General features: G+C 40.6%; 1 protein-coding gene across 1 annotated transcript; it reads left to right on the top strand.

Moving 5' to 3' along the window:
- On the top strand, positions 1 to 24459 carry CYP39A1 (cytochrome P450 family 39 subfamily A member 1). Its single transcript, XM_088520117.1, has 12 exons — positions 1 to 181; positions 7624 to 7759; positions 8726 to 8900; positions 11177 to 11326; positions 11927 to 12020; positions 13490 to 13588; positions 15991 to 16081; positions 17145 to 17278; positions 17478 to 17573; positions 19423 to 19511; positions 22997 to 23084; positions 24226 to 24459. The coding sequence occupies exons 1-12, from the start codon at positions 5 to 7 to the stop codon at positions 24295 to 24297; spliced, it is 1401 nt and encodes a 466-aa protein (XP_088376243.1). The 5' UTR covers positions 1 to 4; the 3' UTR covers positions 24298 to 24459.

The raw sequence follows: 24459 nt of genomic DNA, 5'->3' as shown, positions 1-24459 counted from the left end.
CAACATGGCTCTCGCTCTGCTGTTGGCAGCGGGCCTGGGACTTCTCCTTGTCAAGGCTGTTTTGCTTCAGCCGCGAGACCCGAGCGCCCCTCCTTGCATCAGGAGCTGGATCCCTTGGTTTGGAGCTGCATTCCAGTTCGGGAAAGCTCCCCTGGAGTTTATAGAGCAAGCTAGAAGCAAGGTAATGTTCATGACGGTGCGCCTGCTCGTGGGGGTTTGCAGGGTGACTGCAAGGAGAAGGGAAAGGAGAAACTTCTGCAGAAAGTTTGCCCTTCGCAAAATCTAGAGGTCCTTTTTAAATCTCAGGAGAGTTTAGCTGACAAGGATTGTTTTTGCATCAGCGAAGTTGCTGAGTGCAGGAGCTGATTCTGCAGTGATCTCTGTGCTGTGATCATCCTGTTTGGACCTGGCACCTCTGCCATTTTGCAGTCTGTTTATCTGGGTCTCATACTTCGGAGAACCCTGGGACAGATACTGGGACCAGAAGCCTAGATTTTTGTGCACCTAAAGTTAGGGGAGATTTCTGTTCCAGCATCCGTATCAGCTGGTAGCCCTGACCAGTTGGGACACAGGCATTTCTGGCAAGCAATTTGTTCTATCCCCAAAAAAAAAAAAAAAATAGGAAAGATGAATGTGAAGACTCATCCCTGGGACATGTCTTTTTTTTTTTTCTTTATGTTTCTCTATAGACAGAACCTAAATAATCTGTTTGCATTAGATACCTAATTTTCAGACTGCTAATCCTAACTGACAGAAAACACATCTTCATATTTTCCATTAGATGATGTTATTACTTAATGCTATTCAGCATAATCACTACCAAAGAATTCAACAGTGAAGGATCACACACTTGCAAAAACTATCCAAAACTGAAACTGATGTAAAACCCTGCAATTTTTAATTAATAACAAATGCTGGATTTTCAAATTTGCTTTCTGTTTTTGAACTATTAGATTTCTTATTGATAAGCACTTCTTTGCAGCAGTGGGTGCTATAAACTCAGAGTGTAAAATGAGAGCAGAGGTTCAAGCACCTTCAGCTCATGTAGGAGATGGAAGAAGAGCACTGTGACCTGTGAATCTTGTAATAAAGCACATTGGAAGCACCACAGAGTAAGCTCCTAAGTAAGATCTTCAGTTCATTGGCTTTTGTGAGCTTAGCAGGTCAGTTTTTATGCTACATTAAGATGTTTTTCCTTCATACGTGCATACTGTGTAAGCTAAGCACAAGATAGCAAGATGAATCCATAACATTATAACGAGTGGATTATTTATGTAATTTTCTAAGGGCAGAAATATAGGACTATAAAAAACCTGCACATTCAAGTCCATTCACCTATTGTTTCAGAAACTATACCATATAATGCTTTTAGTAAACTGATTAAGCTCCACCTAAAAACATTCATAATATTTATTGATTTATTTATTTATTTTTAAGGAGGCTGTTACAGAACATTGTTTTTCTCTTGAAAACATATTCTGATAGCAGTCAGGTTAACAGAATCACAGAATCAGAGAATGGTTAAGGTTGGAAGGGACCCCTAGAGATCATCTAGTCCAACCCCCCACCTACAGCATGTGGCACAGGGTCCCATCCAGGCGGGTTTGGAAGCCACAGAAGGAGACTCCACAACCTTTCTGGGCAGCCTGTTCCAGGGCTCGGTCACCCTCACAGTAAAGAGGTTCTTCTTCACATGGAGATGGAACTTCCTGTGTTGCAACTTGTACCCATTACCCTTTGTCCTGTCACTGGCCACCACCAAGAAGAGTTTGGCCCACTTGTCCCTACATTCTCCCCTCAGATACTTGTATGTATTGATCAGATCTCCTCTCAGTCTTCTCTAGGCAAAGCAGGCCCAGCTCATTTAGTGTTTCCTCATAAGACAGATGCACCAGTCCCTTAATCATCTTCATTGTTCTACGCTGGACCCTCTCTAGAAGTTCCACGTCCCTCTTGTAGTGGGGAGCCCAGAACTGCACCCAATACTCCAGGTGCGGCCTCACCAGAGCTGAGCAGAGGGGCAGGATCCCCTCCCTCGCCCTGCTGGCAACGCTCCTCCTGATGCAGCCATGATCCCATTGGCCTTCTTGGCCACGAGGACACATTGCTGCCTCATGGGTAACCTGTTGTCAACCAGGACTCCCAGGCTCCCAGATCCCTCTCCGTGGAGCTGCTTTCCAGCAGGTCAGCCCCTAATCTGTACTGGTGTCTGGGGTTATTCCTCCCCAAACGCAATCTGTCAACCTGCCCTGACTGCCCTTTTCAGGACAGTCCCTTCTGGGGACGGTTGTTTCACCATGACTTAAATTGCAACTTTAGTTGCTTTTTTTTTTCCCCCCTATTTTTTTTCTATTTCTTTTTAAACAGACCTGACAAATCATATTTTAGAGTGACAAACATAGCATTCACAGTCTGAGTAAACAAAGCTTTAATGTACTATAGAGTGAGCTGAAACACTCCCACACAAACTTAGTGGCCCAGGTCCACTGATGCTGGTGTTCAATTACGTGAAGGCCCTTTAGGCCACTCTTGGTGCTGTGGCAGCTCCTACTGCATTTGAGCACACTAAAAACACTTGAAGGGGTTTATAAAACCCCAGAGCCAAATTTTGTTAGCACAGAAACTAGAACAAGAAGCATTTTCAGTGAGAGAAAGCTGGCAATGAGGCAAAGCAGAAGGAGATAGTTTTCTTGCATCTCTCTTCCTTCTAAGTGTTTGCAGGCAGGACCTTACCTTGCCTTGGACTTTGTTTTTAGTCCAGCAACTCAGTGTCTTGCTTCATTGCAAACTCTCCCTGTGGTTTCCCTTCGGCAACAAGGGACCTGTCAGTCCTGCGTGCCCAAGGATGATCGTGTGGCTGCACCACACTCTTCCCAGCAAGCTCCTGCTCCCTGGTGAAGCCTCCTGTCTTGCTGTCCCTTTGCTGTCCCTCCACCCTCTAAGCTCTTCTGACTGAGCGTGTTCACAGACTCTGGGGAAAGCTTGGTCCTTACCTTCCTGGCACAGAAGCCAGAAAAGATAAGTCCTTTTCTTCCTGCTCCTTTTTAAAGGACTCAGCGTTGTACCATAATCCTACCAGATAAATCAGTCACTGCCCACCAATGGTGTCATTGACGGGCATTAAAAATTTCACAAAATGTATTTTCAATCATTCTAAACTCCATAATAGTGCTAGGGGGAGGTTTAGTGTCCTTAGTATGAGTAAGCAAGACAGCGTGTTCAGAAATGGATTCTAGGCAATGTGGAGCACTCTTCAGCTATGGAAGTTGGTTTCTTCAAAGGAGACTTTTAAAATTAGAAACTTTCTCCCTCAGATAAATCCTTCCGTCTTCCAAAGTGACAATTATTTCTTTTTCTGTCCTATTGGGTTAACACATTATCATTCCTTTTGTTTATATCCCTCCCTGATTTCTCTCTCAAGTCATTAACACATTAATTTCCTATTGTTTCCATTATGTATTTTGCTTGAGGTCTGCAGCTTCTCTTTTCCGCCTACAGAAGAACGTGGGCCTCAAGAATTGTCTTTCTTTCTCCATGTGTCATCTGTGGATCTAATAAAAGAAGGCTCCCCTGCTCTAATAAAATATTTAATCTCTGGTCTAATAAAAGATACCACCTCTTCCTCCTAAGCTGTGCCTTGATAGTTAAAGTGGCTTTGCAGGTTGTCTGAAATGGGCAGTGATGTCCAACAGGAACCGCCATGCAACATAAATCCACATACAACTGCTTAACACTAGAATCAAATTCTATGGTGCCCCTGTTTGCCAAGCAAACAAGACAAGAGTAATAAGGAATTTCAAGTGCTTCTCGTCAGTGTATTATTTAAGATAACAAGAAAGCTTTGGCTAATCCCTGGTATTGTTGCTCCCTCTTTTGGGAAGCTGCAGGTCTCCCTTTAGCGTTGTTCTCAGTGTTGAGACACGGTGCCTCTCGCCAGGATTCCCCTATCTACCTCTCAACCTTGTTCTGTACGCGTGGTCATATGAGGGGGCTGTGGCCAGAAGATCACAGATAAGATAAGGCGCTAAAGTCCCTGAAATAGAGAGAGGAGCCAGCCCTGAGCTCCAGGTGTGTGTGCATCTGGGGAGAAAAACAGCCCAGGGCACCTAACTAGTGCATCTTGACTCAACCACGTCTGTCTCAGCCTACAGTGATGGCTCCCAGTGTGGCAGCACCCATGGGTAAAATGCTGTTTCTAAATGACCTGTTTCCTTCCTTTGGGATTCTGGAGAACCTTCTTCAGCTTTTTTTTTTTCTTTTTCCCCTCCAGAGTGATATTTTCATGAGAACATAGATCTGCCTCATGATGCTGCTGCTATGTACGATTCTTCCCACTCTTCGAGGAAAAAAATCAGAATTTTCCTGAGTGAAAGAAGCTTTTGAGGCCCTAATTGCAAACACACTTTTCAGTTTGTGTTCTCCATTTATATAATCAGTTTTTCTACAATACTGTTTCAGACAGGGCTGGCATGTGGGAACACAGTGTTGGCAGATGATAACCCATGCTCCCGTTGCAACCTGCACATGTGCAAGAGGGGTAAATGCAGAACTCCTTCGACAACAGTTTCAAGAGCTGATCTGAATCTTAGAACATCAGAATAATTATACCAGGACAGAGGAAAAGTCCATTTCTTCAGGCATGTGTCTCTAGTAGTGGCTGTTAGGGATGCTTAGTAAAAGGGTACAAGGAACCCATCTCCAGGGTGGAGGATGCTTTCTCTGACCGTCCTTCCAGCCTTCCAGCAGTCAACGGCTTTGGGACATTCTAGGCTGGACTTTGCATATAGAAACTGATTCCCTTCTCTCCCTTTTTTACCCTGTTTATGGTTTTGGCTTCGTCAGCATCCTGTGGCAATGAATTCCATATTTTTAACTATATACCACATGAAAAAGTCTTTTCTCTCTTTTTAAACCAGCTGGCTTATGGGACATGCCCCCCTGTTTTTGCATTATGATAAATAAGGAATAATTCTTGTCTTTTCGTTTTTCCAGGCTCAAGTGTCTAAATCTATTTGCTGTCTTTTACTGAAACTTCCATATTTTTGCTCATCCTTGCTTTCCATCCCTTCATTTTTCCTAGGTAGCTATATCCTTTCTGAGATGATATGGGCAGAAATACATATTAAGCTGGAGGTATGGACAGAAAATGGATTTAGATGATGTTTGTTGTACCTTTTTTGTTCCTTTCCTAGCAATTCCAACATTTTGTTTCCTTTTCTGAAGGAAAATACTGAATACTAGGCTGACACTTTGAAAGGACTCCCACAGCTGAGTGCTAAAAGCTGATTTAGAGCCCTTATTTTGTTGTGTGTACATCTGAATCCCTGTACAGTTGTGAACTAAAATATTTATTACTGATTTACCTGGCCTTTGTTCAAGTTGTTCCCAAGCCTATTCTACTTCTTCGAAACAAATGTTAGCACCCATAAGGAAAGGCTCCAAGGTGGGACTTGACTTAACCTGATGTAAATTGCCAATTGCTAGTTGCTCCCACACCTCGTTTCTTTACACCTTGAGCATTTGTCAGGCTCAGCAATACACTGGGAGACTTTTTGCATCTGTTGTGTTTGGAGAAGCCAAACATTATTTGGCATGGAGAGTTGCCATTAGCAGTTTGATCCTCAAACCATTTTTTGTCTGCTGCATTTTAATTTAACATTTGATTTTATCAGAGAAGCTATTTATTTGCATTTTCCTGTTTGAACACATATTTCTATTTTCTGAAAGGTATGTTATTACTTTGAATGTCCACCTTCATTCTACTGTTTAACTGTGCTGACTTGTTCTGGCGGCCTGTTTTTGTTTTAATTGTGTTTGACTTAATTCAATATTGTTTAATTTGAAATATTCTAAATAGATTTCAGTAGATTGGATGGCATTCAAATCAAGATTAAGGCATAGAATTTGGTTGACCATGTGTCAGTGTTTACATGCGAGCTCTGTGTCTACGCTTTGCATATGATCAGTGGACACAAACTCAGTAACATCAGAGGCATCTAAGAACATTTCAGCTGATCTCCATAAAGGTAACGTAGGTAATAGGTGGTCAGATGAACCAGATTTTAGGCTTCCCTGACTGCATAGACTAGGTCTCTGTTGACTAGAATGGGAGTTTTGACATCTTGCTCACAAGTAATTGCCTAAAATAAATAAAGTATCCCAGTCTTTAACTGAATGTGACCTTTTTTGAGATAATTACATTCTATTTCAGATTGCTATTACCTAATGCTATTTTTTAAAAAAAATATTTTTCTCCATATTAATGTTAATTTTAAATTTAAAAATCTGAATCAAAACTAAAATGGCACAAACACACTGACTTTTATCCAGACAGATGCTCAGGACATGCTCTTCACCATGAAACAACCACCTGAACAAGCTAGCTATTATTACAGCAATATTTATTTATTATTACCCAGGGAATTTAAACAGTCATTCTTTCTTTAATAAATTGCAGTTGAAAGACACAGTAAAAAATCAATTGATATCAAGAGGGATCTTTTCCTTGGCTTTAAAACACTTTGGATGAAGCAGGCTTTAGAGTACAGACACCAACAGCAGGAGAAATGGTTAAAATAGATGAGATCAGCAGTGTAAGCAAGGAGGAGTCAGGGCTTTCAGGTTCTCCCATTGGTTCAACAGAAAATTTATCTTCACCCTAGTCAGTGATATGACATGAAATAGGAAAGGAAATTCCTTGATATGTCTACAGACTTCGTGTGAGTCACAAACATTTTCATTTTTGCAGTAATTTTACTTAAAGACTGCAGTGTGCATGCAAATCTAAGTACCAGGCTTTCAATTTCCAAAGGTTTTGCCTCTGATCGGAAATCAGCTTCACTAAAAGGTACTAAATATCCCTGTTTCCTAATTCTGATTTCTTCTCCAAATCTCTTATCCAGCAGATATTGCACATCTCTTTGCCCATTTAAAGTATCCACAAATATCAATGATCTTTTTATAACACAGGAATTTGGAAGTGAATTCTCATTGCTAAAAGTTTTGAGAGGCATCTAGGATGTTAGAGAAGATCAAGGGAAAACAGGACAAAGGTTTATGGTACCAGAAGCATTCCTCAGCATGACAAGCTCAATTGATCCCGCTCAGTTTGTTAACTATTAAAATTAGTCTGTAACCACCTATTCAAGAAAGAGATTTTTGGTTTAAAAAAAAAGGGAGGGATAAGAAGACTCAGCAATGGGGAGTGCTAGTTACAAAAATGCAGGCTGAAATAGGTGGAGCTTTATGTTTTTGGTGTTAGTGCTTTACTATGGCAGCCAAGGGATACTGTGGATAGTCAATCACTTGGTTCTTTAAATCCAGGTGGGCTTTTATTTTTTGGAACTGTAATGTATTTCAGACATAAAATATTGGGGCCAGAGAAGGAATAGAAGGAATAGAAGGAATCTTCTATTTTACAAGAGGTCAGGCAGGCACCTGTAATTCTGCCTTTTGATCCATGATAAGTCTACAAATTTTGCTCCGATTCATTTTCATCTTTGTGCACTTCTGAACTTCCAGTACAGGTAGCAGGAAGGAACAGGACATCTTGCCTGACCTCTTAGCATTAGTGAGGTCTTGTAAAATGCATCAGCATTAATGTAAAATCCTTGTCTGTTTCAGTATGGACCCATATTCACAATATTTGCTCTGGGAAAACGTTTTACTTTTGTGACTGATGAAGAAGGGGCCGAAACATTTTTTACGTCTAAAGACTTAAATTTTGAGCAGGCAGTTCAACAAGCTGTCCAGAATGCAGGTAAATGGGATCTTCTTTTTATTCTTTTTAATGAAAATCGAATCTGTTTACCCAGTAACATTAAAGACTTCATCCAGAGCCCTTTGGCTTTTTGATCATTAAATGCCTGTCTTAACCTATGACCATACGACAGAATCAAGGGGAAATGCAATTCATTATGCTTCTCTGTGATACAGGCTTTTAAGTTTTTGAATCAGAGACTTCTACTGCTTCTATCATCAAGCAACCCCCATTAGAGATCGGTGCTTTTTATGCACCTAGACACTCTGCCTATTTGTGACGAAGTCTGGAACAATAATATGTTATCCTGTCACTTGATTTGAATGATAACTAGCATTAATAATTAGTTACCTTTCAGTAACTTAAATTAATCAGTTATTAGAGCCTGATACGGTGCCTCCCATGCCCAGTGACATATCATTAGCAAAAGTCCTATGTCATATACATCTGCACTGACAAGAATTACTTGAAACAGCTTGACAACTCTGGGCTGTGAAATGAAAGATAAGTTGCAGAGAGATTAAATAGCAGTATCACAGAATCGCTGAGGTTGGAGATCATCTGCTGCAAACCCTCTGCCCAAAGCAGGGTCAACTACAGCAGATTGCTGAAGAACAAAGCTATTTTTCTCTTGTTTTCATTTATTTTTCATTCTGGTTTCAGTTCTTTCTGTAGAATGCATGAGCATTTCTGCACATCCACAAGGAAGTCTCTTGACTGTTGATTCCTGCACTGAAGTTTTGTGAGGCAGGAAGATGATACACGGACTGTTGTTAGAAGCAAAGGGCACCAGAATCTCTGCAGGGTCAGATGGCAAGTTGGTGGGAATTTCACTCTAGGAATACGAGGCTTAAGGCATTTAAATCAAAGTAACAATTATACATAAAAGATCTTGACTGTATCACTCTTTGAAAATCTACCTTGACCACTTCGCTAAACATATTTCTGTTTCTTTTTTATGTAAAGTTTCTGTTCCTGCAGAAGCCTTTTATCAGAACCACGGTAACCTGTACACCATGATGAAGGGGAAAATGGGTCCTTCTAACCTGCAGCCGTTCACGGACACGCTGTGTAAAGAACTACACGAGCACATGGGACACCTGGGTACACAGGGAACAGGTGACCTCAATGACCTGGTAAGGTGAGGGAATTTTGCAACACATCCTATACACAGGTATTCTGTATGGAAGCAGAAACATGAGCATAAACCTGTGCCACAGGAGCACAGGCCGTCAGGTATTCGAAAAAGTGTGTCAAGATACAGTGATAAAGCATCAGGTGGTTTACAGAGTGGACAGGGTTTCATCTAAAGATCTTTCTCCCAGGTAGGAGAAACATCTGAGTTGGGTATTTGGAAGAAAAAGAAGAGAAAAGAAAATGACTTCCAGCAAACACTGTTTTCAAAAAGATTGGGTGAAAGCTTAAGTATTTATAAAGAACTTCTGAACAGACAAAATGTTTGGCCTTCAAAAGGATGAAAAATTCTTATGACATCTAGGGGGATGATATACACTAGGACTGGCCTATTAAATAAGATCTTTCTTCCTTCCCAAACTTTATCCTTACTTTGAAAAAAATCCCCTAACTAACAATCTCATGGAAACTTTTAACCTCCTCTCCTTTCTGATCACTACAGATAACACCTGTGTCTTGCCTCTCCATCAGGACTATGACTTAAACATTGCCTTCAGCTTGGCCTTATCTGTAAGATCTCATATCCAGGTTGTCTTTTGCTGACTTTTTCTGCTTAATACATTTAAGATAAAGCTTTTTACTGCAACAGAAACACTCACTGGGTGCTTATTATCTCAATGAATGTAGTGTGAATTGACTGGGGTAAAAGGCAGGGTGTTTAAGCCCTCAGTGCCACTGATCTCAAGAGCAGGTGGATACCCCCACATCCTGTGGTGTTTCCCCTCCTCTCTGAGATCAGCATCTCATCTGCTTCCTCACTGACATCCTTTTCACTGGCTCCAGCAAACACAACCTTCCCTGCCATGTGTCTTTTCAGAGCCCACCAGCAAAAGACATTTTTGGTGTCTGTTGCTTTGGCTGTGCTCCACTTTCTTTTCTTTTCCTCCCTGTCTCTCCATTCTCAATTAACTCATGCTAGCATGTCCTTTATTTTCCCTTTCAACGTCTTTCATACTCCACCTCTTCTTAACTTTTTCATTCAGTGTCAAAGCTCCTATCAGCTTTCTCCTGTGCTCCTTCTTTATTATGTATTTGCAGAGGTACCGCTTTAGCCTCTGCAAATACTACTCTCCTGTGAGGCCTTGTGAAAAAAATGGACAATCATCCAATTTGGCAGCATGTCACACTGTGCAATGACTACTGTGCTAATATTGTCTTGCATTTTCTTGTTATCGCCCCATTTGAATCTATTTGTGGTCAAGTTTTTAATGGCAGGGACAGACCTGTTGCTCTGTGCTACACAGGTACCAGCATGGAGCATGGACTAAGACGGGGTCACTGGAGACAGGGTTATGCAAATAATACACAGGGCATCACGCCATACTGCATTCCTGATGCATCCATGGGAAGCAGGGAATTCTTCCCATTGGCATGGCTGTCATGCCCTCTGGCAGTCTTAGAAATGAAGCTTATAGGTATAAATGGGATGTTACTTGTCGAAAATTTGAAACACCAGTCATAGCCTAGTTTATAAACTGCAAGATCTGCAAGAATTATCCACAGTAAAACTGTGTTGAGTTTGATCTGTTCTTAGCATTTTTCTAAACAAGGATGAGTAAGAGTTGAAATACAATGCTCTGAATAATTTATCTGCCTTGAAGTTGAATCCGTAAAGCCAGCAGGTGGCTCCATTTTCCTTAGGATCTTTCAAGAACATGAAACAATTATTGCCTGTACCCATTTAGCAGTAGCTGGAACCCATAAAGGTTTATTGGAGCTAATATGTGCACATGGGGTGCCCTGGGAAAGGAGCTGGAAATTTGGGGCATAGCAGATGAGCCGATAGGGTAGGAGTGAGGCAAAAAGAAAGCAACAAAAAGAGCATCTTTCCTTCCAGCAAAGTAATCAGAGAAAGGATTTCTGTGGGCGCCTGGTTGCAACATCCAGGAAGCCCCCATGGGCTAAGTTGAAATTAGAGAGATGGTTAGTGAGGAGAAGGGGGCCTCAGTGCGCAAAGCTGACCAAAGCTGACCAAAGATACCTCAGCACCCTGCCACCCTTCACGTGAGCAAATGTTAACAGCTGCGGGCAGAGGATTAGCCTGGGCTGGCATCACCCAGCCTCTGCAATGAGTGAGGTATGAGCCTTGTGCTAGCCCTCCTATACAGCAATGGAGCGTGAGTCCCACAGCATCTTATGTTGGCAACTCACTACGCTGTGTCCCGGCCTAAAACTGCTGCAAGAGCTTCCCTATGGCCTGACACAGTGGTCCTGTGTTTGCAGGCATGTCATGTATCCAGCAGTGGTGAATACTTTGTTTGGAAAAGGCATCTGTCCAACGAGCCAGAGCGAAATCAAGGAGTTTGAAGAGCATTTTCAGAAGTTCGACGAGGACTTCGAATATGCCTCTCAAATGCCTGAGTGTTTCCTGAGGTGAGGAGCAGACACAGTGCACATAGTACCGCTGGGTTCAGTTTGCTTGCTGTTACGGTACCAGCCATGAGTGACCTTCCATTGGAGGGTGATGTCCTGCACCATCACAGAGCTGGCCGTGAATGCAGAGGTGGCCAAATACCAACGACCTTGCAGAGCTGTCAGTGTCAAGGGCCATGACAGCGCCCTGGGCCTTGTACTCTCGCCAAGCACCTAAAAATTACCTTAAGAGAGAATTTAAAAATTAAACCTTTCTACTCTCAGTGAGGGTATCGTTCCTGGAAAAAATGGCCTAAGCAAACTGTCCAAAGTCACACTGCAAAACTATGCTGGAAATGATATGAAAATCTGATAGTCTCAAGTCACAGGTCCTGTCTGCAAGATGAGACCGAGTCAATGTGGACATCTCAGCCCCTGAGCATCTGGTATTCTTCATGTGAACCAGTCCTGTTGTCAGTCAGACTGACACCTGACTGTTGTTCAACTGACTGTTGCCCAGGGGCTTTTGCAAAGAAAGCAAGGAGTAGTTCTCATGGAAAAGGAAATGTTGCTTTATCCTGCCTCGGTCAAGTGCTTCTTGTTTGTTGCTTTTCTTTACAGAAACTGGTCTAAATCCAAAAAATGGCTTCTAAAATTATTTGAGAAAGTGGTGTTGGATGCTGAAAAGACCAACCCTTCAGAGACCGCATCCAAGGTAAACATCCGAGGCTGTGAAGTAGATGACTTTGCTCTATATTCTGGCAGACAGAATGAAGGGCAGGAATTATTTCTGGAAGAAACAGGTCCTATGTGTCTGCTTTTATAGCTATACCTTAACTATCCAGTACTGCTGTCATCTATGTTAGGTGACTGTAGATGTTTTTAGCCCCACTCCTCAATTTAATTTGTTGCTTCCAGTTCTGAGAATTAACATCCTCCTCTGGGGAATTTTAAGCCAAGGGATTGGTGCTATGACTCACTGCCAACCCCTGGCATCATAGTCATAGCGAGCAGTTGAAAGAGTCAAGAGAAAGACCTCTTCAGTTGCTTTTCCAAGGGGACTGGGCTGTTACATTTCAAAATCTTGTATGTACTATTTTTAAGCCCTGATGTAGAGTGAGTAGATCCTGCAATGGCCAGACTATGAGAAAATAGCAGATTGCTGGATTGGAAGCCAAGTAGCCTAAATATTGATTGTGTCAAAGCTGTGATAAGTTGTTCTCTTGGTTATTCTCCTTAGCTATGACAGCAGTTCTGTCAGTGCAACTGACAAATGCAAGTGTATACTGGTCTGGGCATTTTGATCTCCCAAATGATTAAAGAGTAGATTATTAAACAACCCAAATTTTATTTAAACTTTATTTATTTAAAAAGTTTTACATACCGCAATATCCTTTATAAAATCAACCTGAGGAATATTTAGCCTGGAGAATGGGAAGAAACAGAAAGCTGAGGAGAGGATCATGGAAGGTTAGAAGGTGCAGGAGACACATGCTCAGTGTCTTTCATTATGGAGGACTTTAATAAGTAACAATCACTTTTTGTTCAAGGTCAGACTTTCTCCTTTGAAAATTAGAGAAGTCTTCTCTGGATGCACAGTCAGCTTTTACTTAAGTAAATAGTATAAAGAGAAGCTGTTACACAGGTGCTATGATTTCAAAGATATCAAGATAATGAAGTCACTAACACCCGAAACTAAAGAGTTTGCTGATATGTCAGACCACCCCTTCTTAACAATTACTTTTTTGCAGGCACCTACAGAACATTTTATTTGTTTCCATCCATACAATTTGTTCAATCTAGTTCAATCAGGTTGTTCAAAACACAGTAACAGAGCAGGGATTTCTAAAAAATGGTTTTGTTTTTGTTTTTTCTTTTTCCACATACAATTAACAATGAGCAGTGAGGTCCACTAAGAATCTTAAGAAAATGGAAGATAGCACAAGTATCAATAGGGATTTACATGGTGCACTGAGTACTCTTGGCCCTCTGCCTATGAGTGAGTCCCGTTTTCTCTGAACAGCCTTGTTACCTCTCTACTTTTTGAGCCCAAACAGCCTATAATTAACATTATTTCTCTTTGATAAACTACTGTTATGTCCTTGCATTTTGGTAAGCCCTACTCTGTGCTATATTTTAATATATTTTTAGAAGTTCACATAATTATTTTTCCAATTCTATCAGACACTACTGCAACATCTCCTGGATAATTTACAGGGAAGACATCTGGCTCCCAGTTATGGCCTCTTAATGCTGTGGGCTTCCCAAGCAAATGCTATCCCTGTAAGTACATCAGCTGTAGAAACAACTATTTCTTGTTTAAAAGCCTATATTTGGGAAGCAAAGACTTTGAACCAGAGGTCACACACTGCATATATTCCAAAGACAGGATTATCACACCCACATAGATCACTACAAATAGACCCAGGTTGTAAAGTCACAGAAACAATGACAAGAACTTTTCTTCTATTTTTCCTAAGTTGTACTGTCCCCTATCATAACAACATTTCAGGAACATATCTTCCATACATATGAATATATGAAAGAATTTATTTCTTATATTAAGATCAGAGTACTAAGCTGTGAAAAGCATTTAGCTCTTGTTCTGAAACACTGTCTCTCTTTTATAGTAGAGAATCTATTTTGAATTTTCTGACATTCCCAATTATAATAATATCAAAATCATAATACAAGGGTAACCTTACCTGTGTAAGTCTACTGAGAATGAAGAACTCTATTCCATGAGTGAATTTGGCTGTTTCACTTTAAGTACTTTACTGTACAAATATCTACTGCTTCAGAGGAAGAAAGGCAACAGTTTGTTTCTGTTGGCATTTGAGTTTTGACAGCCTTATAAATGAATTTGATGGATTAATGATGCAGAGAGATGTATGCTAACAATCCCAAAATATCTAAATGAATTAGGCTAACCTAATGCCTATATAAGAATTTCTCAAATGAAAAAGTCATAGCAGCAAAACCATCTTTTATTTGCCATGGCAGTAAGCTCATTGCAGCATACTTATGTCTGTTACAAATGTGATTAAAAAACAAGTATGATAATGAGTTATTTTATAGGTACTGCCAGTAGATGTTTCTTTACTTTTTGTAAATTGGATATTGCTACAATTTACTCTGAAATAATTTTGTTGGGGTGTCTGTGGATTTACTTGTTGGTATAAGTGAGAAGCATAGCCTGTTGTGTGTTATCAGGATAACTGACATTCCTTCCATAATGCTATCATTACTTACTTCTGTAATATTCAGCTGTAAATAGACATACAGATATTTCGTTGTTTCTCAGAATAGTCACAAGCCACTGTTCTGGTGACTGGAATTATGAAAAGAGACCTTTCACCTTCCAAAGGGGATTTTCACAAGTTAAACCCTTTCATCTGAAACAATGCAGTTACCCTTCCTCAACTCGTACAGTGAAGACACACTGTTCAACTGCTGTACAAGAAAAACAAGCTACCAGATTTGTTTTACAGAAGTAGATTTGCATCAGTGTGGGACTATTTGTGTAATAACAGTAGGAGTTCTCATCCCCTATCCACACAGATGGCCCATGACCAGATCTGTGTGCAGACTAGGTCTCTTGCTAGCTGGCAAGAAATACTCCTGGCAGTGCTAGGAGTCCTTCTGATTTCATCCTGCTTAAGAGGATTTTCTCTTTTCCTAAATTTCTTGATTTTCAACTTCATTACATAATCAGTTAGCAAATTATTTCTAAAGGAGATATACTACCCTTTGTTTTACTGTTAATTAAAACTTCTCCTGCCCATTCAGTATGAGTCACAGTGACAGTGCTCTGCAAATTATTTAACCTCATTTCTGTTAATATTAGTAGGAATCCACTACTTATTTTTTTTTCCATTCAGGCTGCTAAATCTAATCACATACAATGACTCTAATTTAGGAATCAATTTTACCATCTAGTTGTTTGAAATTAAAAGAAGCTTTTGTGTTTCAAAGCTCAAAGCAGAAGTTGTGTAAGGTTCACTGAGGAGGAATTTTTAAGTACACAGCAGATGACCAGACCTAATCTCCCAGGAGCTGAGCCCTCTGCTCCTGTTATTGAGTGGTTACTTGCCTAATATTACAATTGAATTCAGCAGGGTAACGCCTGTGCAGGAGGAGAGCTCCACATCCAGCCCTTGTCACTGTAGCCTTCTCTCTTGGGGCATTTGAGTAGACACAAGGACAGATGTTCTCAGTAAATTCACACCCCCAACAACTGAGGGTACCTGAGAGCAGTACACATTTTGTACCAGGGGTAGTTGTTAATGTGTGATAGATGGGATTTCTTTGCCTGTAAGTTTTACCTTCTTTCTCTTCATTTAAAACATAGATCAGATTTGCATACCATGTTATTATCCTCTGTCTTGGCCTGATTAGAAGAGGAAGTGGGATAAAAATGAGATGCATAATCCAGAGTCTTTCTTTCTAAATTCCTTTATATAATATTACAGTTCTAGCAAATCAGTAGAGGTCATCTGTTCTACAGTATTATCCTACATGTGGATGTTACCAGGAAATACAGTTCTCTGTGTATCTCAACAACACCAGACACATACAAATAAGTGCAAATGTTTTCACCTGCCTCAGTGTCTGGCTACAGACATACTTACAAGCTGTAATTTAGTTCTGCCTTCCTGAGTTGAAGTACTTTCATCTCTGTTTAGATTGCATTTTGGACCCTTGCTTTCATATTGTCCTATCCGTCCATTTACAAGAAAATCATGGAAGACCTGGCTTCTGTTTTTGGCAAAGCAGGTAATAAACCAGCTCTTTGGGAACCTGGAAATGTTTTCTTCCCCATTGGCCCAGCATATGGCACACTTGGTCCTTGGCTGGGAATTTTGAATGTTGCTGTTAAGGGAACTACTGATAACAACAGGTCAAGCTTGAGTTCTTTACTCATCATATGCTAATGGCTTATTTCTATGCATAACCACCTTTGATATTAGCAAAATAAGGTAGGGGGGGAAAAAAGAATGCATTTATCAGCTCATTCCACACCTACCACTTAGAGCTAGTTTTGTGTTAGCCAGTCTCATACTTCTTTTCACATATCTGTGATGGAGTCAATTTCTAGCTCAGCTGCATTTCATGGCATGTAAACTATGAAAACTCGTGTAGTGAGTTGTAACTCACCAGAGTTACAACTATCTTATTGAAAAAAGCAGGCCAGGAACCGTTCTCTTTCATCTGTGGCCAGCTGGTCCAGCATGATTCACTCCAGTGCGTCTAATATTTCTTTCCCTCAAAACAGTCACTGTTGGAGCAGTCATCCACTTGCAGTTGCGTGAACCATGTTGAGACTTTTGTGGAAGACTCTTAATTAACATGGATCAAAACCATGTCAGGAAAAATGCCATTAATTAAACAGTATGGATAATCATGAAGCAATGTTTGAACTTTTCCCCTGTCTCTCTCTTATTTACTAGCATCAGTGTAACCCAAGAGCTTCACCGTGACTCCTCATCTTGGTGCTTATGGTCCCTGAGATAGTATCCTACCCAAGTACTAAAAAAATCCAGAGGTGCATAACTTCCAAGATGAGCTTTGTTTGACCTGGGCTGGCCAAGGCCATACCTACAGCTATTTAGCTGTTATTAAAATCATCTTCAAAGGTATTCCTTAACCAAAATGGACTTAAATTGTACAAATTTTGATCTATGTATTTACTCAGAAATAGAAAAATCTCTGGATGAAGACAAGGTCCTAAGTCTTGAGGTATTCTGTTAGAAGCTCTAAAACAAGATATGTCAATGCAAATCAAAGTAAGTATGAAATCTAATTTTTACAAAGAACCTTTTTCCTCAATCTACAACAGGTAAAGATAAAATAGAAGTCTCTGGAGATGATCTTAAGAAGCTCCCTTTTATTAAGTGGTGCACTTTGGAAGCCATTCGGCTGAGGTCGCCAGGAGCAATCACCAAGAAAGTAGTAAATCCAATAAGAATTCAGGTGAGGTGTTTTTGCTTGTTTGTTTTCCAAAAGAATATTATATGATTCTTCTGGAAAGAGCTCTCTTAGTAGTTCTAGATAATTTAAGCTAGCAGAGAGACTCAGGACTTTCTCCTGTTGAAACAGAACTAAGGAGGGAATGTTTTGTGAGTTCAACATAAGTTTTCTACCTTGATTTAAAATTGCTTCTCCTTTTCAGAATTTCAATGTCCCTGCAGGTGACATGCTGATGTTGTCTCCATATTGGTTGCACAGGAATCCAAAATATTTTCCTGATCCAGAAATGTTCAAACCTGTGAGTAGAGAGTTTTTTTCTTCTCATTGTTGTTATTTTTCTGTCTTTTCTCTTTTTCACGTATTTCACACCTAAAGTATACAGTCAAGTTTGCTTAAAGTTCAGTATTTACCATCCTCTGAAGGAACATGACCTCATATACAGAGAAATCGATGGAAAAAGGAATAAGCAAGACTAAGGTTGTTCTGGATATGTTCTGGATTTTATATATACATAAATATCTACATATATATATGAATAAAGTGATAAAATTTTGATCTTGATTCAAAGCCCATCAAGGAAAGACTCCACTGACTTCACTGTTGAACCAAGCTCCAAGTGCTCTCCTCTACCTGGCATTTGTTTGTATATCTCATCTTCATGTATTTACCCAGGTTCATTGGTCCTTCCAGTCAGATGATTTCTGGTGGGTATTAACTCTGCTAATTCAGTAGCTCATCTAGAGTTTCTTCCTTATTATTCCACTCCAGGTGGCTGTGTGGGCAGGCTTCTAACTGCTCTTTTTAGCACTATCTGTTTGTCTTTTTTTAGAAATATATGAAGGAGTAATTAAAATATGAAGGAGTAATTAAAATAAAACTTCCTTTCTAGCATAGTCCTCACCAGTTTGAGATCCTTTCCTTTTCCGTTAACTTGATAACTTTATTTGAAGAAAAAATAAAGCTAGATTGTTGTTTAGAAATTCATCCTTCTTCCAGCAGAATATGGCAGTCCCCCTTGGATATTGCAAATTGTATTGCTTTGTTTTGTCACCTCTGAAATACTTATCTTGCTTTTACTAGCTTTTGACATTAACAGGTTTCCTCTTCAGAATGCTCTGAATGGTCTAAGATGACCAAAAAAGAAAAAAATATATATATACATATATATTAAATTATTTTTAAAGATGGGTTTGTCAGAGGAATAACTACAAGAAAGTTCACAGGAGTGTAACTTGAAGGCCTTGGTTCAGTTGTCCTGAGTATAGGTATAGGAGGCTGGTATAGTTTGTCACCCAGCGCTCAAGAGATTCACTTTTGTCGATACCAGCCCACTCAAATTCTAGTCCGTACTGCCTTGCTCTACTTCTTATTCCTTTTTTTTTGTTAAAACAGGTGAGGATGAAATAAGAAGCCATCCTGGGTACAGGCACGCTAATTTTAGTAGGGAATAGTGCATTTTCTCACACAGTGGCTTGAGTGAGGCTGTTTTAAGAGTTCAGTGGCTTTTTTGTGCCCATCTCTGCTTCTCACCATTTTAACTTCACAGGCAACACACACCTCTCAAGCAGGCTAAATCCTTCTTTATTTGGGCTCATTCACTTTGTGAAATCCTTGTCTTTTCTCATGTGACAACTGAAATACGATGCATTTGTCTGTGCACAGTGTCTTAGAAATGGTCCTAGTATGTGGGAAGGACATACAGGAGTTGTGTGTTGTGGTACTAGCTTGGGATTGAGAGAAGACACTGGTCAAAGTCATTTTTGAATGTACTTTTTGAATGTACTTATGTTTAAAAGTAAAAGGACCACCTTTTTTCAGGTATTTCAACAGCTCAAAATACAGGATTTAGAAGATGAAGGAGGGATAGGATGAATGTCTACTTGTGGCTGATTTTGAAAACCTCTCCAGAACTCTGAGGCACCCAAGAACCTTTAAAATGGAGACCTCATTTCATTCCCTGAGAGAGTGCTGATTTTTGTATCCAGATTCTAACCATAACAGGTTGAGTAATAGTAAAAAAAAAAAAGGCATTAGTGTGACTTTGTATTGAGGATTAGCTGTCCAAGATCATTTTTAGCCTGGAGAAATAAAGTTAAGCTTTATTTATATAAGGCTGATTTGGGAAAAAAAAAACTTTCTTCCCACAGGATCGTTGGAAAGAGGCAAATTTAGAGAAGAATGCTTTCTTGGACAGCTTTGTGGCATTCGGAGGAGGGAAGCATCAGTGTCCAGGAAGGTCAGTGAAACAGCTGGGGTTTATTTATTCCTAAACCCTGCAAAGAACAGCTCTCTCGAACTGGGCTCCTCTTACACTTAGAGATAAAGTGTTTTCATTGCTTTGCTCTCTGTTAGCCCCCTAATGTTCAGAATTAATCTGAGCCTTGCCTAAACTGATTTGAAAGTGGTTTTATTCCCGGAAAAGGCAGCTTAAGCCATGATATAAAAGCAGAATCTGAGACTAGTGTATCAAAAGAGAGATACACTGGGGCTTTTCCCCACAGAGAAGAAAATCAGCCTGGCTTTGCTGTTCCTGGGGCACCTTTTCAGTTACAAGCACACTACTTTATACACAAAAGCATTTAGGTTGCCATAAAACGCAAACTAATCTAATGAACATTTCTTTGGTCCAAGAGTTTCTTCTCATCCTCCTTGATGCCAGTAACATCTCTGCTGATCATCAGAAGCCCTAACCTGTTCCTCTGTGTTTAATTCTCTTCTGTTTTGCATCAAGGGCCACACAATTGTGTGAAGGCTTAAATCCCAGAACGTGCCTCTGGTCTCCAGCAGTGCCAACCTTGATGTTTCTTGCAATCTTTCTGCTGTTTTCTCTGCTGTCTCTCTTCCTGGAACAAGTCCCACGGAGCTGCTCCTTTCTTTCTGTGTTGAGACATTTGTACATTCAAACGCGACCTCTTCTAGGAACCAATAACCAAGAAATCTTAAAACAAGTTAGTTTAAGTCCCACCTGCAGTGAGGAATCCAGAGGGTGTCCCAGAGGATCTCTGTTCTTCTGCACCATGTAGCAAGCTAGGAATGTTAGAAACATTTTGTGAAGATATTAAAGACACAGGCTCCAGCAGTAAAACTGCATTCACCATTTAGGCTTGTCAGTGGAAAGTGCTCACTCACTGCTCTGCCTCTATGACTTTTACCATATTCCTTTGCTAAATACAAGCACAGCCTCATTCCCAGAAATGGCAGTGGTAGAATTCACAGGAGACGTCCGCAGGTGCAGGACAAGCTGCAAAACAATATTGCTGAACACTGTTTGCTTGTGTATGTTTGAGAAATGTTTGACCTATTTCTTGGTTCAGGCTGTTCTCTGAATTCAGCTACTAGCTGTAAAATAAGCTTGTGATCAAAAAGAAATTGATGAATGTTCTACACAGGATCTTTTATTTGCTGAAAAACAAAAAGTCTTGTCAGACCCTTTTACCAGGCCACATGGTAACATATGCTTTTGTGTTTCACCACTAATAATGCTAAAATGATTTTTCCAAGTGGCCCTGGAAAAAAAGGAAATTAAATAAAAGGATGTATCTAGGCTCCAGGTTGCAGATTTCCTTGGTATAATTGAGCTAAACAAGATTTTTTCAAGTTAAAGGTGATTTTTCATTTAATTTGATACTGGCATTTTGTGTACTGGCATTTTCTGCTCAAATTGCAAAAGTTCAGCATGAAGTTAAATGCTAATTTAATTAAAGCTAGGAATAACATACTTGTTAAATATTGTAGCAAACTGACATGAGAAGAGTTCCCACAAATCCATTTCCACCCTATCTTCTTCATTACCTAGGGAAAAGGTTTGGTAACAAATCATGCCACAAGACTTTTGTCTAACCAGGTAACTGTCACCTGTATGACTGGAGTAATCTCACATACATCTCTCTGTTGTTTGCTATCATATGATGCAAATATAAATCCTTCCGCACAACAGCTCTGATTTTATTCTCAGACTAATTTGACTACTTTGATTTTATCCATTTACTGCAAGATCTCCAGAGTTGGGCTCCTAGATTGCATTATGGCACAAATACATGGTAATGCATTGTACACAATATTTTAAGGAGTATTTCCCTGTGAAGCCCCTTTGTCACTAAATAAAACAGGAAGACATGAGTGACTCAGTTTTTAAGGGAAAACTGCTGTAGAACTCAATCATGAATATGAGAAACCAGTAGGACCTAAGGAGCATTCAGCTGCAGGAAAGCTCATGGGAAGTCTGGGACTCAGCAATCCTGCTTTCCTCTTATGGAGGAAGATGTGGCCTGCTGGCAAGCCATGGATTGTCCTTGTGTCTCAGCAGCTCTGTTTGCAGAGTAGGATAACTACAGATTAACTGCAGATTAACCCAGTCGCAGAGAGGTCACTCGGAGCTGTCGGAGCTGCTTAGCGCACATCCAGCCTTGAAGGAGAGCCCTCAAAGAGCAGGTCTTCCCCTTGAAGGGCCACCTGGAGGCAGTTTGATTGCCTCCACACACCTTCAACAAGCAACTTGGTCCCATTGGTGTCACAGCTTGGTGTGTCCAAGCTAATTCAGCACCTTCACACGAGGAGCCCTTAGCAGCACTACGCGGAGTGACAGGAGGGAGCCCATCCTCGTCCGGTGCTGCTGGCATTGAGCTGGGCCTGAGACCTGCCCGAGCTCATTTTGATCCACATGTCTCTGTGCTGCAGGCTCAAGGTCACAAGATGCTCCCTATCTCGAGGTACCTGCAATGTGAAATCACAGACATAGCTGGGGTCTGCAGCTGTGCCAAAGCAAACACACATCCTCCTGCTCCGGAGCACAGGGGTCCGAACGGCTCTGCAGGAGCTGCCCTGGGTCTCTTGGGGTTTATTACCTTCTCTTCGCATCTGTCAGGACAAACCCAGACTGACACCTTGTGAAATCATGTGGTCTTCTCCACAGTGAATTGCCCAGTTTGTGTTTTATCCAAGCTCTCCAGGATCTCTCAGATAATGGAAAATTAACTATGTAGAAAGAGCAAGGTACTGTTACAGTATTCAGGACGTGTCTAAATTCCACAAATGAGTAATCCTATAACTCGACATAAGTGTGAACTAGTGCCTGAACGCAGAAAGTTCTTACATGTCTCTAAAGTGAAAAAACAAGGGTCTAGACTCTAGAGGACTTCACCTGTGGTCATCTGGGATCTTCCCCAGACTGGCTAAGGAAGAGCTTTCTGACTGTGTTACAGAAATAAAAAAATCATCCCCTTGGGTCTCATACTGCATTCTAATGCTGACACATTAAATAACAACTCCCACTGTCACAGCTCCTCTGATGTCATCAGGCTCCCAGCTGTATTATATAACTTTATATAGCACAATTAGTCATATAGCTTTTTCTATATTTGACTTTCCTCTAACTCCTATGAAGTTATTTCAAGTCAGCAAGTGTTAGAGGAACATAAATGTGTACACTGTGGAAAAAAAAAAAAACATAATGAAAAGGATCTGTTTTAAGATAGGGTGTCAGAGAGATAAAATAGTTCTAAAATTTCACTGGAAAGAAGGGGCAGCTCCTACATTCATGCTTTTCACTGACTAATGAAGCAGAACAAAACCACACCTGATTTTCCTATTGGAAGTGAACTTTTAGGCAGAACTAAAGCATGGAATGCAAAATGTGCAAAAGAGATCCTGCTTCTTCCCTGCTAACAGCACATGTTCTATGGGCATGATGGAATTTCACCATTTTTCTCCCTTTTCTTGCAGGTGGTTTGCTATCATGGAAATCCAGTTGTTCGTTGTGCTTTTCCTATACAAATATGAGTTTGTTCTTTTGGATTCAGTACCAAAGGCGGTAAATGATCTGTGCCTTTATTTAACATTCCACATCTTTTAATCCTTCATTCGTGATGCTCAGCTGAACAGCCACGCTCAACTCTGCTTACCTACAAGGAAGCAAAATGCTGTCAGGAGTGTTATAAAACATACAATGAATAATTCTGACATTGTTTTTACTCAGAAAATCCAGCATGGCTCCCGTGATGCTAACTGTGCTGCTCCATGTATAAAAGAACGCGTCGAATAAAGTATTTTGTCTCATCATTGCCTAAATATTTTAAGAGGCTTTTCATTGCTTTCTGCGACTCACAAAAGCAATGAATATGGAATTGGATCAATAATATCTTTAAGCTGACAGGAAATCAGAGGCAGTGATCTCAAAGTAGTGCTAGCAGTGCCCTTACCTGCATTTTCAGTGGCGGAAGAGGAGCAGATTGGGATGAGACTGAAGGAGTGACTGTGGTGCAGAGGGGTTTTACACGTAAGAGGGTGGCATGGTCTCCCGTGTACTTCCTCTCTGTGCAGTAGTTTTGCACTGTGTCCTTTCTGCTTTCCAGAAAGCTGTGTTCCTCACAAACATGAGCTCTGCAAAATGCACACACCTACATGTCACAACCTAGCATGTTCCACTAAGGAGAAGAAGGAGGTGTTTGGAGTGACATGGGCTCTGTAGAGTCGTTCTTTAAGTGGAAAATTGGGAGAACTCAATTCCTCTGTTCTCCTGAAGGAACATGAGATGTTAATCTCAAGCAGTAGTAGGAAGTCCACCCAAAATGGGGATGAAAGTTACCTCTTGCTGACGGATCATTTGCTGTCATATCTGTTCTCACTGGAGTAGATGGTAAGGTGGGTCTGCATCCACAGAAAATTGTGTCAGTGAAGACCATTCAAAGTCAGTAGAACTTCACAAGGTCTCATATACCATCCTCTGTCGGAGCAAGTGAAACAAAGAGCAGCCATAAAGGCCCTGTTCAATGGCTTCAGTGGAGCTAAGAAATCCTCTCAGGATTGGGTCTTTAGTCTGTTAGATTAAAGCTCTGAGAAACTGTATTTGTAACAATATGAGTAAACTAAGATAATTCTTTTGACTATCTAACATTTAAATGTTAGTTAAACATAACTATTAAATGTATCTGCTGCTCTTCTGCTTTTTGCAGAGCCCTTTGCACTTGGTGGGGACACAGCAACCCATGGCGCCATTCCGGGTCCAGTATAAACACCGGGAGTGAAAGCTGACCAGCTTGGCCACTTACCTTCCTTTGCTGGCCACCGTCCGACGAATGGGCCACTGAGCTGCTTCTTTCTGGAATATCCTGCATGTCCAAATACATATTATCACAGTTAAGAACCGTTAAGAGGTTAAGGGAAGTCTTATCTTCAAGCGCTGTACA

The sequence above is a fragment of the Tinamus guttatus genome, unplaced genomic scaffold (genome assembly GCF_059628265.1).
Source record: "Tinamus guttatus ecotype Peru unplaced genomic scaffold, ASM5962826v1 Tinamus_guttatus_pri_ptg000080l, whole genome shotgun sequence".
NCBI lineage: Eukaryota > Metazoa > Chordata > Aves > Tinamiformes > Tinamidae > Tinamus > Tinamus guttatus.
The sequence above is the reverse complement of the archived record's forward strand: the minus strand, read 5'-3'. Positions and strand labels throughout refer to the sequence as shown.